General features: G+C 53.6%; 1 protein-coding gene across 2 annotated transcripts; it reads left to right on the top strand.

Annotated features, from left to right (window-relative positions):
* The first annotated feature begins 1,308 nt into the window (after nt 1–1,308).
* SLC6A7 (solute carrier family 6 member 7) lies at nt 1,309–14,925 on the top strand. 2 transcript variants are annotated; one of them, XM_021552288.3, is made up of 14 exons: nt 1,309–1,646; nt 7,048–7,228; nt 7,886–8,017; nt 8,589–8,823; nt 9,311–9,449; nt 9,722–9,856; nt 10,464–10,567; nt 11,110–11,234; nt 11,611–11,723; nt 11,805–11,936; nt 12,256–12,355; nt 12,711–12,811; nt 13,017–13,184; nt 14,119–14,925. In XM_021552288.3, the coding sequence occupies exons 1-14, from the start codon at nt 1,614–1,616 to the stop codon at nt 14,332–14,334; spliced, it is 1,914 nt and encodes a 637-aa protein (XP_021407963.1). In that variant the 5' UTR covers nt 1,309–1,613; the 3' UTR covers nt 14,335–14,925. The 2 variants fall into 2 exon arrangements, with proteins under 2 accessions (XP_021407963.1, XP_077642801.1); XM_077786675.1 differs by having other exon boundaries at nt 11,611–11,936.
* Nucleotides 14,926–16,340: the final 1,415 nt, after the last annotated feature.

The following is a 16,340-nucleotide window of genomic DNA, read 5'->3' as shown; positions in this document are numbered from 1 at the left end:
AAGGTGGCACCAGGCTCTCTGATTCAGATTGCACTGGCATGAAAGGCAAACAAAGCATCCCTGCCCTGCATGGAGGCTGAGGTAGGAACAGTGCTTGATGCAGCCCCTGGCCATCAGCCTGGCTCAGGGCTCCAGCTCCAGGCTCAGCACTTCCAGCCACCATCTGGGAGAGGGAGAAGTGGTGGGCAAGTCCAAGGCAAGTAAAACCAGCCTGAGTGAATTCCCAGAGATAGTTTTATTTTTGAGGAAGATGTGAGTGTGTGAAAAGAGATGTTTGATGGATTATCTAGTTTTGCTCTTTCCTCTTTTCTCTGGGAAATCCAGGTAAATATTAGCTCTAAAAGACCCATTGTGCAAATGCTGAGCCACTTCATCATATATGGATTCCTGCAGAAATGTGTCTTTATGCTGAGAATACCTTTCCTTTCAGGGAAAATTTTCAGAAGTGCTTAGAGGGCTGTAGGAGTACAACTGCCATTAGATGTCCTGGATGTTTGCTTTTATATCAGGCAGGCTGGGTTCGCTCTGTTCCAGCCCTGTCGTTGCTCTCCTCATCCCCACTCACATTAAGCCTCAGTAAAGCCTGGGCAGAAGTCTGGCTCAGGTGGATCCTGTAGGGCACTTGCAAGGAAAAGGGACACACCTGGTGTCAGAGCACTGGGCACAGTCGAGGGATGAAGTGATGGACAAATGGATATTATCATGGGAAAGAGTTCCACTGTGAGTCTGGAGCTGTCCTGGTCCCATGCTGGTCCTGCAGCATGTGGGGTTGTCCTTTCTCCCATTTCCACCATGAAAGTGGGAGGAGAAGGCACAGACCAGCTCTGCCACCTTATTGGGAATGTGACTGAGTATGAGGGTGAAAAGCCAGCATCTCCCTGGACACTGGGGCTCCAGTATCCCACTGCTGATTCAAACTGGGACATCTGGACCCTGGAGATGTGACCTGTGCTCCAGCACTGGGGCCATGATATGCTGGGCTCAGATGCTCAGTTTGGGCACTGCCCAAGGATTGCTCTTGCCCTCGGTGTGGTGGGATGTGTTCTACCCAAAGGGACTGGTGGCTGTGGAGCATCCCCCTCCCCTGGACTGAGTGCTGGGCTCAGGCAGCATGGGCAACAATCACTTCTCATCTGCTCAAGCTCCAGCTGTGTCCTGCCATAGGAAAGTCATCTCAGAGCCGGACAGGAAGGTGCTGTGAGGTGCTGGCATCTGCTGCCATCTCTACATGGGGTGCTCAGTGACAGAGTGACCCCACAATCAGGTCTTTGGGACACCTGGGGACACCTGATGCATTTGTGGTGCGAGTAAGGCAGCAGCCGTTCTCCCTCGCTGCCCGGGTGGGGGGCTGAGGTCCCGGAGCCCCCTTTTCCCCGCCGGGAGTGCTTATTGACAGACAGACCTCCCTCCTCCCTCCCTGCTCCGCACGCAGCCATCCTCCACTCCAGGCAAACCTTTCCTTCAGCCTCGCTCCTCTCGTCCCAGCCCTGCCCGGCAGCAGGTGCGTGCCCACCCCTCCGTGCCGGCCATCGTCCCCCGCTCCCCCTTCGCCCTCCCCGGCGCCGGAGAGAGCGAGACGAAAAGTGCCGGAGCGGGGAGCGCATAGCAACAGGATGAAGCAGGTTCGGCAGCAGCATCTCCGGAAGGTGAGAGCCGGGAGCGGGGATGCCCCAGCGATAGCAGCCGGGGCCAGGGGTACCCCGGGCTGGTGACAGCCAGGAGCGAGGGGACCCCAGGGCTGGGAGAGGAAGCGGGGATAGCCCCGGGCTGGGAGCGGGGGAGTCATGCCCCGCATCCCGTCCTGGGGAGCCTTCGTGGGCAGCCGACCGGGATCAGCGGGATATGAGGGAATGGCGTTGGAGCGCGGGGCCAAAGCGGGATCGTGGCAGCGGGATGGGGCATTTCGTGCGCGGCGCTCCGCCCGAGCGGAGGCTCCGCTGCCCCCGCCCTGCCTGCCGGCGCCGGCTGACTCAGGCTGTGTCTGGCCGGGCGCCCTGGGTGGCACGGGGGCAGAGCTGCCTCCCGCAGCCTGGCACCCCGCATCGCTGCTGCAGCAGCCCCGGGACTGCCCGGGCTCGGGGGCCCTCCCGGGGATGAGCGCAGGGGCTGGGCAGTGCCTTTCCCACCCGCAGCTCGGGTTGCCTCCTCATCCTCCTCCGTAGGGTTTAAAGGGGTGTGGGTGAAGTGGGGTCAGCTGGATGCTGAACTCTGGGTTCAGGGCAGAGCTACAAACCCTTTTTATATCCTGCTGGAAACGCTTTTTTAACCCAATTGTCAGGCTTTCCCATCCCAGGCTCCCCTCCACTGCCACTTTGCTCTTATCAGTCTGAACTCCCGTTTCCCCCACACTGGGGACCAAGTCCTTTCTGTGGGGACACAGTGGAGCAGGGTGGCAGAGACACTGTCACCCACAGCTCCATCATGGGCATGTGCTGCTGCTGAATGGGTCAGCCCTTCCTGGAGCATCCCAGGCAGTGACCCAGGGCTGGGAGCCTCTTCAGCTACACCCTGTGCCAAACCATGCCCATTGAACACAGGGCAGGTTGACTCTGTTGAATGAATGAAAACCCAGGAGAGTTTTATCCCTGCCAGGAAATTCCTCGGATATTGGGGAATGACGTACAAAATCCAGCAGTATCCTGGTGACAGCCAGCAGGCCCTGACAGCCTATTTCTCCACTGTTGTTTGGAGGCATCGTTTGGCTCTTCTCTTTCTTCCTCTTTCTTACAAATTGCTTTTCCAGATGGCTTTGTGACTGCAAGATCCATTAAAAGTGGTCTTTGCCCCTTCCAATGCCTTTCTGAGTCACTTGATGCTGGTGACCCTATTCAGCATTTATTCAGGAATTCATTTAGTCCTGTGGTGATCAGTTGGGATAGAAAGCAGATGTCTCTGGAGTTATTTTCCCCATTCCCAGTGTTGCTCGGAGCCCTCTGTCCTTCGTTACCCAAAAATACTATTGCTGAACTCCAGATGGAGGACCTGGTGCTCACAGCCACCTTGGGACCACCATGTTCAATGCTGGCATGGGACTTGCCTGGACCTGGTGGTGGCTGATGAAGAGATGTGCCCATCCCCACTGCAGCACCCACCCAGGGCCCTAACAGCCTCCTCTTCCTCTCATTTTGATCCACTTCCCATTGGTGAGGTGGAGTTTTAAGCTCTTCTTACCAGAGATATTTTAGACATATGGAAATACCTCTTGATTAGAGAAGACCTGTCTCAGGCTCTAAGGATTTCAGGCTGGTTTTTGCATAATGGTATTTCCAGAAGAGCTGAGTGCTGTTTTCATTTATTTTATTATTTCCTTTGGGGTTTTTTGATAGAAATGGACTAAATCCCACTAGAGCCAGTAGTGGGAGCCATGGTTCCTGCTGCCCCTTCCCAAACCTGTCCAGGCTGCTGAGCAGCATCTCCCTACCTGAGCCACTGCCCTCCTCTGCCTGCCACAAACTGCCTTGAAACTTCCCCAGAGGAAAAAAACAGAGAAAAAACCACAAGCATTTGTATCTGTGCATACTCCCTACGCTTTGGACATTGCTGTAATAAGTTTGCTTTAGCCTCAGCCATCTCCAACATCCCTGTGCTGGCTCTGCCATCACTTGCTCCCTCTCATGGCATCAGCTGTGACGCCGGGCTGAGGTCACCCAGGGTCAGTTCAGCCCTTCGAGGGGCTCTTCCTCACCATAGCAGTGCTTTATTTACTTCACTTTGTAAGTGATATTACATTTGAATGAATTTTTATGCCTATTTAAGATTTTTTTTTTTCTCTCAGAGATTAACAAGCAATTCAAACTAATCTGAAGTGACTCACACTTTCGAGACTCACTGTGCTCAGATCCACAGGGGAGAAATCTGGTGCCGGGTGGCATTTCTCCTGCTCAAAGGCTGTGATCACACACAAAACACTGACAAAATAACCCCACAATGCCAGTCTGAATGGAGACGAAATAGGATGAAAACATACCTTTGATCTGGCTGCAGTTTCTTCTCTCAGATACAGCTGAGTTTTGGTTTAAGTAAATTGGTTTAGAGAAAATAATTAGCACAGAGGCGTTTCCTTACAGACCTGAGCTCTTATCTTGGCAGAAACTAAAGTGCTTTTTCTTCCCAGTGACCTTTGCTTTGCTGATTTCTTTGGGAGCATCTTTTGGTGAATAATGGGAAGTGATGCTGTGTTCAAAGAGGCCGTGGTTGCCAAGGGAGCTGTTAGTCCCCGTCTGTTTATAACTGCGAGACGGGAGCTCGGCTTGAAGGATGGCAACTGATGGTGGAAAGCATTAGAGCAATGCTGAAGCACTTCAGCTGCTGCTGAAAAAGAGAATTTCTGTTATGACAGAGGCTGAAAGAGAGCATTAATCCTAAAAAAAAAGCTATAGAGTCAAGCTGGTGTGTGAGATTCCCAGCAGTCAGGAGAAGGGAGGTGTGCTTCCCTCTGCGATTTGGGACAAGGATGGGCTGGAAGCCTTAAATACTGTGCTTTGTAATTCATTTCAAGTCAGGTAAATAGGCCAGTTTTTCTGTGATTTCTATAGAAAGGCTGGTATTTGGGGGAATTTTTAGCATTGCAGTCAGGGAGTCAATTTATGTGTGTTTTCCAGCAGCATCCCTGACCTGTATCTCCTCAGCTTGCTCAATGGGGACATACACATTTATCTGACATTTGAGTCGTCTCTGCTTTCTGCTCTGGGGTCCTAAATTTGAGCTGTAGAGCTCCAGATCAAGGGGGCAGTCATTATTGAGACACAAGTGACAAACTACATCCTATGGCCCTTGAAATGGTGACTGAGGTGGGGACCAGGCCATTTGGATTTTGGAAAAGACCCCATTGCTTCCTTTCATTTCCTCTTGCTGCTTCTCTGTTGATTTCTGTGCTACATCTCATGGAAAGGCATCCACATGTAATGAGATCTTGCAGCTCTACCTGTGCCTTCCTGCAGGTGTTTGGGATCCAGACAGAGATGCAGGAATTAGGCAACAGGATTTAATGGTCTTCCAGCATCCCTTGCTTGCTGGTTTTCTGTTACTCAAATCTGGAAAACAAGAGCTCCCCAGCCAGTGTGATGGACAGAGAAGCATTATTTTGCAAGGGGAAGACTCAAGTGTGATGACACCTACCTGGCAGGGATCTTTGTGAGTACAGGTTTTAGCTGCTGAAGTCTTTGGGAGGGAGTTCAGAGCAGCCTGTGCATCCCCTGCAAGCACAGACAGCTGTGGGCACACGCTGTGTGTGCTGGGCTAATTAGCAGGCACAGCCATGGCCTGGAGGTGCTGCTGAACCACAGAGCTGTGTTCAACAGCTGCAGGAGGGTTGCCAGGTACTGATGGTTTTATAGCACAGTATTACAGTTGGGTCATATTTGGACTTTTCAGCCTGTGTTTTTGCAACTTTTTCTTCTGGCCCTTGCCTTGTGATAGTGGCATCCAGGAGGGATGGGCTTTTCACAGAGGATTTTGATGTAAGAGTTTTGCTGGAGCTGCACATTTCAGGTTGGCTCTGAAAAGAGTGTGCCCTTGTCCTGTCCCTCGAGGTGTTTGTGCACCAGGTGAGGATGGGGAGGAGTTTGCCTCTGTGTTTGGTGCTTTTGGGCTGCAAGCAGCATGTCTGCAGTGCCAGCAGCTGGGGGTTTGGGGTGCACCCTGCACAGGGTGGGAGCTGGCAGCCCTCTCCTTCAGCATCTCCATGGGAACCAGCAGCAGGAGCATCCTCCAGTCCAGTCCAGCTGGAGAGGAGGAGGAGAGGAGGTGGCTGCCCCTTCCGTGAGGCCACAAAAGGGCAGCACTCAGCTCTGATCACCAGCCAGCTCTGGCCTCCTGGGGCCTGGAGTCTGCTGCAGCTCTGAACACCAGTGCACGCTGGTACAGGAGACCCACAACTCCTTCTGGCTGATCCTCCAAACCCAGGTCCCCCTCCCTCAACCACATCCCATGGGTTTGTTTCTACAATTGTGAACAAAGACAGGGAGATGGCTGCTTTTTTTCTTCAGAGAGCCCAAGAAGAAAAGGTTCCCAAATGGGCTCCTCCAGCCCTGGTCTTTGTACCTTGTCAGCAGGGACACCAGAATCCTCCTGTGCCTCAACAGAAAGATGATAAACTCCTGTGCCAGGTACAGCAACACATGGTGACACAGGGACAGGATCCTCATTCCACCCCTTTTTGCTGCCTGGTTTTGCTGTGGGTGTATCTGTGATGGGATCTCTTCTGGCAGCTGCTGGCTCAGGCTTTCAGCTCTGGAGTCAGTGGGAATGCTTTCCCTGTTCTCCTGAGATCAGGAAATTGGGGGAATTCAGACTGAGCACCTCACTACAAACCTGATGTAGACCCATGCAAACACAGAGCTGCCCTCCTGGTGCATCACCCCAGCCCAAATGGATTGCAGGACTCACAGTTCCACTTGCAGGGCTGAGGCAGTGGGGAGGAAGGGAATGGGTTAATGCCCCGCCTGTGCTGCATTGATCCAGAGCATATTAGGAATTCTGGAAGGAGGTCTCTCATCTCTTAGCAGGAACAACTGGGAGTGTCACTAAATTCCCACAGTGCAGGCTTTTGGCAGTTGGAAAAGTTGAAAAATGCACAGAGCTGAGTGCCTGGCATGGCAGCACACATGGGGCTGGGTGTCATGCTCCCTGGCATGCCACAGTGCTTCTCCCCCTGCCCTCATGCCCATATTCTGCAGGAAGATGCAGAAAGTTTATTGTGGCCCCCTGAAAGGATGTCTTTGGAGCCTGGGTTTGAGCTGGGTCTTGGTGAACCTTCCCAGAATGAACTGGGACAATCCCACGTTTCCCAGGAGAGCTGTGCCCATGTGGGATCACATTTATCCTTTTTGTTTGCTCAGTGGCAGAGCAGGGCAGTGGCTGAGGTGGGGAACAGAGCCTGCTGGGACAGGGTGTTCCCAAGGGACGAGTGTCCGTGCTGTGACCTGGGGTCACAAATTCACTCGCGAGTTCTTGGCATTTCTTCCCTCTCTCCCATTCTTCATTCTCTGTTTTTATTCCTTGCTCAACCCCTGTCTGCCCTCTCCCATACCCTGGTCCCTCACTCAGCCAGTGACACCAGATCTCCTGGTAAGCCCCAGCAGCCAGGATGGGGAGCTGGGCTCCGAGTGCCCAGAGGACAGAGGGAACTGGACAGGGCGGCTGGATTTCCTCCTCTCCTGCATCGGGTACTGCGTGGGCCTTGGAAACGTCTGGAGGTTCCCCTACAGGGCTTACACCAACGGAGGAGGTACTTGGGCATCCTTTGCAGTGGTCAGTCTCCCACCCACTGACCTGGGCTGGTAGAGTATCCCTTCCCCTTCCTAGGGCTGGAAAGTAGCACCTGTGGGGTAAAGCCTCCTCCTGCCCTCCCCATGGTTGTTTGGTGCTTTAATCCCCTGTATCCATGTGGGGAAGGGATTTGCAAGCACATCTCTGTATTCCTGGCCTTGCACAAACCCCTGTCTCCACGCTGAACCAAACACCAGCTCTCCTTGGTCTGGGGTCCTCCAGGACTCAGCAGGGTCAGCAAACCCTTCCCAGCTATCAAAGGAGAGAGTGAACTTTTTGCAATGCAAGAGCCCTGGGTGATAGTGCAAAATGCTGGTTCGACTCCTCCCAGAGCAATAATAACCGGAAAATTTCATGGTGTTTGTGAAAGATTCAAAGAGAAAGGAGAGGTGGAAGCAGTGGGGAAGCACAGCACCAGGTGATTCACAGCCCCTTTCTCCTACACTAACAGGGAGCTCTTGCTCCTCCCCACCTTCCTGATTTTTATGTAGATCCCTCAGAGCCAAAAATATTGAATGTGCTTTATTCTCAGTTAGGCTTTAGGTGTTTGTTCTGTATTACTTTCAAGATTTTTTTTTTTTTTTTTTTTTTTTTTTTTTTTTTTTGCTTCTTGCAGGAGCTTTCTTGGTTCCTTACTTCATCATGCTGGCCATCTGTGGGATTCCCATCTTCTTCATGGAGCTGTCACTTGGCCAGTTCTCCAGCCTAGGGCCACTTGCTGTGTGGAAGATCAGCCCTCTCTTTAAAGGTGCGTGAGCGAAGTCCAGAGCCTCTGAGGGACCTCTGCAAGAGCTCTTTGATGAGGACATGGACCAGCAGCAACATCCCATGGTCCTCAAAACTCTTGTTAGAATCAAAAGAACCTGGGGGAAGGTGTGGCAGGCTGGAATTTTGAGATAGCTGTTATAGTAGCTGCAGGGTATGCATGAGATTGGTCAGTCTTTGAGGGCTCTGGATGACATGGCCAGCTCTAGAAATGGTATGAAGATTATTAAATCAGCTATTGTACAAAATAGAGCATGAAAACTAAGCAATACCTGTTAAAAACAAAGGTAAGAATAAAGCATTTGAAATAAAAATTCAGATCAAATGCTTTTATTCTCAACATTAAGCTGGTGTAAAGCTTTTTGCATGAGGCAATAGGTCATCAATGCAGAGAAGGCATGTCCAGGTGTTATAATGGCAATAAGTGGCTCCCCCAGCAGGTGAACCTTGGACTGGTTGATCATTTGGCTGCTGAGGTGCAGTGTCTGACCCTGCTTTTGGATGTGCTTTGCTCTGCTCCAGCTCACTCCTTCTTTACCCTCTCCTTCCTTCAGGCGTTGGCATGGGCACGATCCTCATCGTCTCCTTGGTGGCCATTTACTACAATATGATCATTGCTTACGTTCTCTTCTACCTCTTTGCATCCCTCACAAGCGACTTGCCCTGGCAGCACTGTGGCAACTGGTGGAACACTGACCTCTGCCTGGACCACCACGTCATCAAGGCGGGGAACAGCACCCTCCCCGTCAACATCAGCAACACCGTCAGCCCCAGCGAGGAGTACTGGAGGTAACGAGGGCAGCCCGAGCCAGGCCCGGGGACATGGTTGGTATCCAGTCAGGGAGAGGATGGGATGGGATGGGGGTGAGGATCTGCACGTCTCACAGCACAGATGCTGCAGGTCTCACTCACGGGTGGTGGTGTGGGTGCAGCAATGGGCTCGTGTGCTCAGCTCTGGCTGACAGCTCAGTTTAGCCACTGGGATGTGGGAGGTGTCCATGTTCTAGCACTGCTTTGTTGGCCTGGAGATATGCTAGACTAAAATGCATCCCACGTCTGGAATGGCTGGCAATTTGCTCTCGAGATGCCAGGCATCCCTTCTGGGCTCTTTAATATGTGGTGGAGAAATCTCTCCAAGTGTTCCTGTTTGCTTGGCAAGGAGCTGCCAGTGCCTGTGATTGTTGACAAGGTCATTTTGCAGCAGAGGCATTTCTAGGGTCAGAGGGCTCTGGAAGAAGGCAGCCCATGCTCACTAGCAGCTCTCCTTCCTCCCTAGCCGGTATGTCCTGCACATCCAAGGCAGCTCGGGGATTGGGGATCCTGGGAGGATTCGCTGGAACTTGTGTCTGTGCCTGCTCCTCTCTTGGACTATTGTTTATCTGTGCATCCTTAAGGGAGTCAAATCCTCTGGCAAGGTAAGGGCTGGCTGCTCTCCTCTGGGGAGGCTACAGTTCTGCTCACCAGTGTGTGCAGCTCTGCACCGCTGGGAAAGTGAGACCCACAAACAGCATCAGCTGGGTATAAGGTATTTTGGGGATGCCTTGCACACCCAGACACCAGCAGGGCTGGCACACCGGCCCTGCTGCAGCCCAGGATTATGTGTCCCACCCTAGGGACAGGGCGTGGGGGCAGCACTCATGCCATGCTCTCATTCCCAGCTCTCCCAGCTGGCTCTGCTCTCCCACAGGTTGTGTACTTCACTGCCACCTTCCCATACCTCATCCTGGTGATGCTGCTCATTCGTGGTGTGACCCTGGAGGGGGCCTGGAAGGGGATCCAGTTTTACCTCACACCCCAGTTTGATCACTTGCTGTCTTCCAAGGTGAGTAGGATGCTGTGCAATTTGTTCAAGACAAAAAAATGAAACTTCTCCTGCTACCTCCTGAATGCCACAGAAGCAGTTCCCTTACTCAGGTGTCTTTTCTGGCCACACTCTAACCTAAAGCTCTCTTGGTTGCTCCTAGACCAAAAATCTTTATCCCATACCTTGTTTGGGCCACTATTCCCATGTATCCCCACCCTATGCATGTGTTTATGGATCTGCACGGATGGGATGGTACTAAAATTCCACTGAGTACCAGAACCATGGGCATGATCATCCCCAACCCTGTGATGGGCTGATGGGTGCCTGTGGTGGATTTGACTGTTTGTTGTTCTCAAGAAATCCCAGCATGTGGAGTGGGGGTCATCAAGAGACCACCCAGTTTTACAAGGGCATTTAATGCCACACTGGGCTGGCCCTAAAGCATTCTTATTAGCCCTTCCAGTAGCCGGCTGATCCACTAGTGGTGGTGAGTGTTAACAAGGAAAGACAAATATCCCATAATCTGTGCATGCTTGGAGCACTGGGGAAGCAGATTTCTAATGTCATCTTCCTCATGTGGAGGATTCCAAACCCCTGCTCTCCTCAGAACTGCTTCTTTCGCCAGGTGTGGATCGAGGCAGCTCTGCAGATTTTCTACTCCCTTGGGGTGGGCTTTGGGGGCCTCCTCACCTTCGCCTCATACAACACCTTCCATCAGAATATCTACAGGTGAGAGTCAGCTGCTGTCTTGTAAAAATTATGGGCTGTGGGGAGCCGTGAAAACCTGAGCTGGTGGGTTCAAAGCCAGCAGAAGCACGTGGTGCAGCACAGTCACCTCGCTCTGCTCCTTGCACTGGGGGAATACCTGGCACTATGTGCAGGCTTGACAGCAGAGGGATTCTCCTAAGCACCAAGGTAGAGCACTCAGCTCAGATATTTTGGGCTGTAGGTGCTGGAAGCTGAGGACATTTGAGGCTGGAGTTGTGCCTGTGTGCCCTGTCCCCAGCATCCAGTGCAGTTCACTGAAAGAGATGAGTGTGACATTTGGTCCAATCCCATCCACAGGGGACAGAAAGCTTTGGAGGAACCCCACAGTATTATCCATTAAATATATGCTCCTTTTGACCTTGGAAAGCACTTACCATGAGAGGCCCTGAAGGACAGGCACTGGGTCACCTTACTGTGGCATCTGGGGCTGGCAGTGCCACCCTGCACTGGTGTGGGGTGGGAAGGAATGGCCAAGTTCAGAGCATCTTCTTCCTTCTCTGTAGGGACACCTTCATAGTGACCCTGGGCAATGCCATCACCAGCATCCTGGCAGGGTTTGCCATCTTCTCCGTTTTGGGATACATGTCCCAGGAGCTTGGGGTCCCTGTTAACCAGGTGGCAAAAGCAGGTGAGACCAAATGAAGATGTTTTCCCCTTCTCCCTCTGGCTGGGTGTGCTGAGGAGCATCCTTTCCAGGATGGACGGTGCCTGAGGGTATCAGCATGAGGGAGGAAGGTGGATGCTCAGCTGGCCAGGGGAGGGAAGGGGGCAGATAAGTTCCCATGGTGTAAATATTGAGTAACAAGTGCTGTCTAATGAAGGAGCTCCTGAGCAAGGAGCAGGCTGTTTCTCCAACCTCTGCCATAGGACCCTTACTGCCCATCTTGCCAGAATCCTGGCAAGTCTCTGCCATGGTGCTGCTCTGCTGAGCTCTCCTCTCCTCCATCCCCCCACGCCCAGCTCTGTCACCACCTTTTCACCCTGCTGTCCTTTGCCTCCCCTAGGTCCTGGTCTGGCTTTTGTGGTGTACCCCCAGGCCATGACAATGCTCCCCCTTTCTCCATTCTGGTCTTTCCTGTTCTTCTTCATGCTGTTAACCTTGGGCCTGGACAGCCAGGTAAGGACAGAGCCCACGGAGACAGCCGTGGACTCCAGGCAGCCTGAGGGCTCAGGGGAGCCTCTCCTCCTGTGCCTGCAGTTTGCATTTATGGAGACCATCGTTACGGCAGTGACAGATGAATTCCCCTACTACCTGCGGCCAAAGAAAGCTTCCTTCTCAGCTGTCATCTGCATCGCCCTCTTCCTCATGGGGCTCATCCTCACGACAGAGGTATGGCTGTGGGGATGGACCCATTGTGGCGACCAACTAGGGACTCATTTTAGGGAGAACTTAGGTCAGGGGCCAAGTTTTCATTTTCATATCAGATAACCAGTGAAAGAGAGACAAGCCTGGGCTTTCAGAAGGTGTGAGGGCCATGGGGAGTGACAGTGCCATTCCCATCCCTACACCACCCCCATGAAGAGACTGATGTCTCTTGAGGCTGGTGACTGCTGTCCTCCCCAGGGTCCCCAAAAGTCAGAGGACATGGGTGGAGGTTTATTAGGATGATGGTCCAGGAGATGCTGGCCTGTATGCTTTGTGTCCACAGGGTGGGATGTACTGGCTGGTCCTACTGGATGACTACAGTGCTGGCTTTGGTCTCATGGTGGTGGTGATCACTACCTGCCTTGTGGTGACACGTGTCTATGGTAAGGCTGCCTGTCCCCACAGGGGCACAGGGAAGGAGGTGCTGTCTGTATGAAGAGAGGAATTTAGAGGGAGCAGTAGGGGAAACCAGCAGCCTCACAGTGGAGCATGAGACTCTGCTCCCATCACCTGTTTCTTCTTGACTGTCATTGATTCACCTCTCCAAAGATACATGTGGTGCTGAGCCTGGTCCTTCAGGCAGCACCAGCTGGGCCCCCCCTGCACCTCCCAGATGGGTCGGGGGAGATGGCAGTGGAGGATACAAACCACTGCTTGTGATCAGTGCAGGGCAGCCTGGTACAGGCACAAGGCTCTGGCAGGGGGGTCAAAGCTTCTGAGTGCCTCTCCCTCCTGCAGGCATGAAGAGGTTCTGCCGAGATATCCACATGATGCTAGGATTCAAACCAGGCCCCTACTTCAGAGCTTGCTGGATGGTCCTATCCCCAGCCACCATGATGGTAAAGTGCTCAGCTTGAGCTGCTGGGTGGTGCTGGAAAACCATGGTGCTGCCAGTATCCCTGGGTGACCTCCCAGTGTGATAAGTTACTCTGCTGGCACCTCCTGCCCCAGAGACCATCCTTCTTCTGGGAGGTGTCCATCATCTCCAGGCCTTTTTTAAGCATGAGCCCTCTGGGATGATCTCACTTTCTTCCCATCCCACAGGCTCTGCTGGTGTATAACATTGTCAAGTACCAGCCTTCTGAGTATGGCAACTACCGCTTCCCCACCTGGGCAGAGGTCCTGGGCATCCTCATGGGAGTCCTCTCCTGCCTGATGATTCCCATGGGCATGGTGGTGGCTGTGCTCCAAGAAGAAGGGACGCTGTGGGAGGTAGGAGGTACTGGGGCCTGACACTGCTAGGGAGCATCCCAGAAATATGCAGCAGGGAGCACAAGCCCCTGCCAAGTCAGTATCCTCTGGGAGTTTCTGTATCCTCTCTCCTGGAGCTGTGTGTCCCTCTTGCTGCCCATGGGGTGTGAGAGATGGCACATCCCAAAGCATTTCCAGCAGTGCTGCTTCCCTTTATGCCAGGCAGGTACTGAGTAAACAGCTGCCCAAGGGGCAGCCCAGTGTGCATTCCCACTCCAAAACAAGCCTGCTGTGCCCTGTGAGGAAACACATTGTCCTCAGTGTGGGGTGGCCATGGGCACCTGGGACTTTGCACCCAATTGGCACAGACAGAGCAAGGCAGACAGCTGACAGACTGTGCAGGCAGCCCAGATGGGATCCCTGCCCTGAAAGGCTTCTCCCAAGAGCAGGTTACAGAGCTTGTGGCTGCTCACAGCTTTCCCAGACCTTCACTGCTCTTGCCAGGCTGTTAAAAGCAGAGGAGCAGAGCTTGATGCCCTCCCTAGGCAGCAATCCCCTGCTGGAGGACTTGCTGGCTGTAACCTGGCTTGACACAGCCATGGGCACTGTGACATGGCCAGGAGCCACCTTGGCCAAGGCTAACCCCTTGTCTGAGTGGCTCTAACCCCACAGCACAGGGCTGTAGCCCCCCAATAGCCCCTCACTCCTGCAAGCCCTCGCCACCAGCACCCACAGCTCATGACACCTCCCCACCCACAGCAAGACACTTAGACAGAACCACCTTCCCCAGAAGGTCTCAGGACGAGCTTTTGACCCCATCCCATCCTCATTGAGGGTTCTTTCAGTCCCTGGGGGCCAGCAGGGCTCTGGGAGCGGTGGGTGAGCTGTGGGGTGGGGTGCTCCTGGGGAGTGAGGCTGCGGGGTGCCTGTGCTCCCTCTGCCTGTCCCCCCACAGCGAGTGCAGCAAGCCAGCCGGCCGGCCATGGACTGGGGCCCGTCCCTGGAGGAGAACCGCACCGGCATGTACGTGGCGAGCCTGGCTGGCAGCCAGTCCCCCAAACCCCTGATGGTCCACATGCGGAAATACGGGGGCATCACCAGCTACGAGAACACGGCCATCGAGGTGGACCGGGAGATGGAGGAGGAGGACGAGGAGGAGTCCATGATATGAGGGGACCCAGCGTCCCAGAGGCTGGGTGGGAGCTCGCCTCCCATTTTGCACAGGTTGCACTGCAGCACTTCAGGACAGCTTGGTGGGTCTTTCAAGGAGTAGTCAGGAGCTGCTGACCCTGCCAGGTTCCCCATCACCACCCTGGCCCTGCCAGGACAGAGCTGCTGCCTGTCCTGGTGCCCCCGATGTGTTTCTGTTCAGTGTGACAAACTGTGTGATGAGTCCATGTGTTTGTGTGACAGTGTCTGGTTGAAGTGTCACAGCTGCCCTACTCCCACCCACAGCCCCAGCCCTGCTGTCCCCTCTCAGGATTGTCCAGGGTGGAGGGATGTCCAGGCTGCAGGAGGTGGGGAGGAGGAGAAGGAGCTCCTGTGTGTTGTTCTGTTCTGTGTTTGTCTGTATGTGACTCCAATAACCCATAAACACGTGTGAAAGAATCTGTAACAGCCTTCATGCCCAGAGGACAACTTGTGCCAGAGTGCTCTGATCCCACAGAGGTATTCCAGCAAAACCAGCACAAATCAGTGTCCTCCTCAAGCAATTTGACCTAATAAATGAGCAGTAATAAATGAGTAGAAGAATGAAAGAAAAGGCTTTATAAACAAACCAGGCTGTAGATCCCCCAAGGACCTTAGTGGGTCAGGGTGGCTCTTCCCTGCGATGTCTGGCAGGGTTGGAGTGATTTGAAAGGACAGAAGAGATGGTGTAACCTGTCCCTCATGTGTGCAGGAGGTCAGGGACAGGTTTCAGTTGGACCAGTGTCCAAAGAGGACCTGTGTCTATTGCCAAGGGAGATCCAAGTTGTGGCCCCAGCCCCGAGTGCTGCTTTTCCCAGGGAAAGGAGAAGGGCTGGGTTTTGGTGTCCATGTGTGATTTGGGGTAGATTAGTCCATGTCCCACCTCCTGCTGGCACTTCTGGCCTGAGGGTCTTGGTGACCTCCTCGATGAGGCTGTTTGGACCTGATGCTGCCAGTCCCCATCATCCCTGTGCCACATGTGCCTTCTGCCATGTGCCATCAGCTCACCCATAGCTGCGTGACACAGCCCCTGCCTGGGTTATTTGTGGGGGGTCTTCAGCATGGAAGAAAGGCATATCTAGAGGAGCTTCCCATGCACATCTAGTGGGGCACAGCTCCTCCTGATATTATTCTGCAAATCTTTATCCTGGTAAAAGACAAAACCATAGGGCAAAGCAAAATTAGGGTCTGTGTCTGGATTATGGATGTGCTCCTGGTGCACTGGGTCCAGCACTGTGGCCTGAGCCTCCAGGGTGAATTCTGTCAGGAGGCTGCAGTCTTCCTCTTACCCTATAGCATGAGAGATTTAATTATTGCCTTTGCCCCTCTGCAAGGATCAGCTCCTACACCTTGCCCTCCTGCCTGCTCACCTCCTCTTGTCCAGGGATGCTGAGCTCATTTCCAGATGGCTGTGCCTTTCCTTTCTCCTGCAGGACCACTGATGAATGTCCCCATCCTCCTCCCCATGCCCCACCATGGCTGCAGCCCATGGGGGCAATGGGGGTCCCCCAGCTCCAGCCACTCTGGGTGTGTGGCTCTGGCAGCAAAACTGAAGCACCTTCGACTGCTGGCCCCAGGTTAATCATTAGAGCCTGGCCATAAAAGCCTGGCTGATGGAAAGCTCAGGCCATGGCGGCTGGGGAGCGGGGAGGGCCTGCCATAAACATTTATGGCCCCAATGAATCCCTTGCTCTAACCTTGACACTATTTACTGAGCAGGAGGCCTCTGGAGGTCACGGTGCTGCCCAGCCATTGCTGTGGGTGCTGGCCAGGGAGCCCGGGCTGGGCTGGCCCCTGGGGGGCACACACAGGGGTCTGTGTGGGGTGATGGACTCCGGGGTTTGTGCTGCCAGCCACAAAGTACCAGAAGCAGCAGGAGGACCTGACGCCTTCCCACAGCATGAGGCTGCTCTGGGTTGACCAAGATGGTCCAGTCTCTGCACGTTTCTCAGGTTTTCCTACTTTCATGGGATCCTACCATATTCCCCA

This window comes from Lonchura striata, chromosome 15, assembly GCF_046129695.1.
Source record: "Lonchura striata isolate bLonStr1 chromosome 15, bLonStr1.mat, whole genome shotgun sequence".
Lineage (NCBI taxonomy): Eukaryota > Metazoa > Chordata > Aves > Passeriformes > Estrildidae > Lonchura > Lonchura striata.
This window is presented reverse-complemented; position numbering and strand designations above follow the sequence as displayed.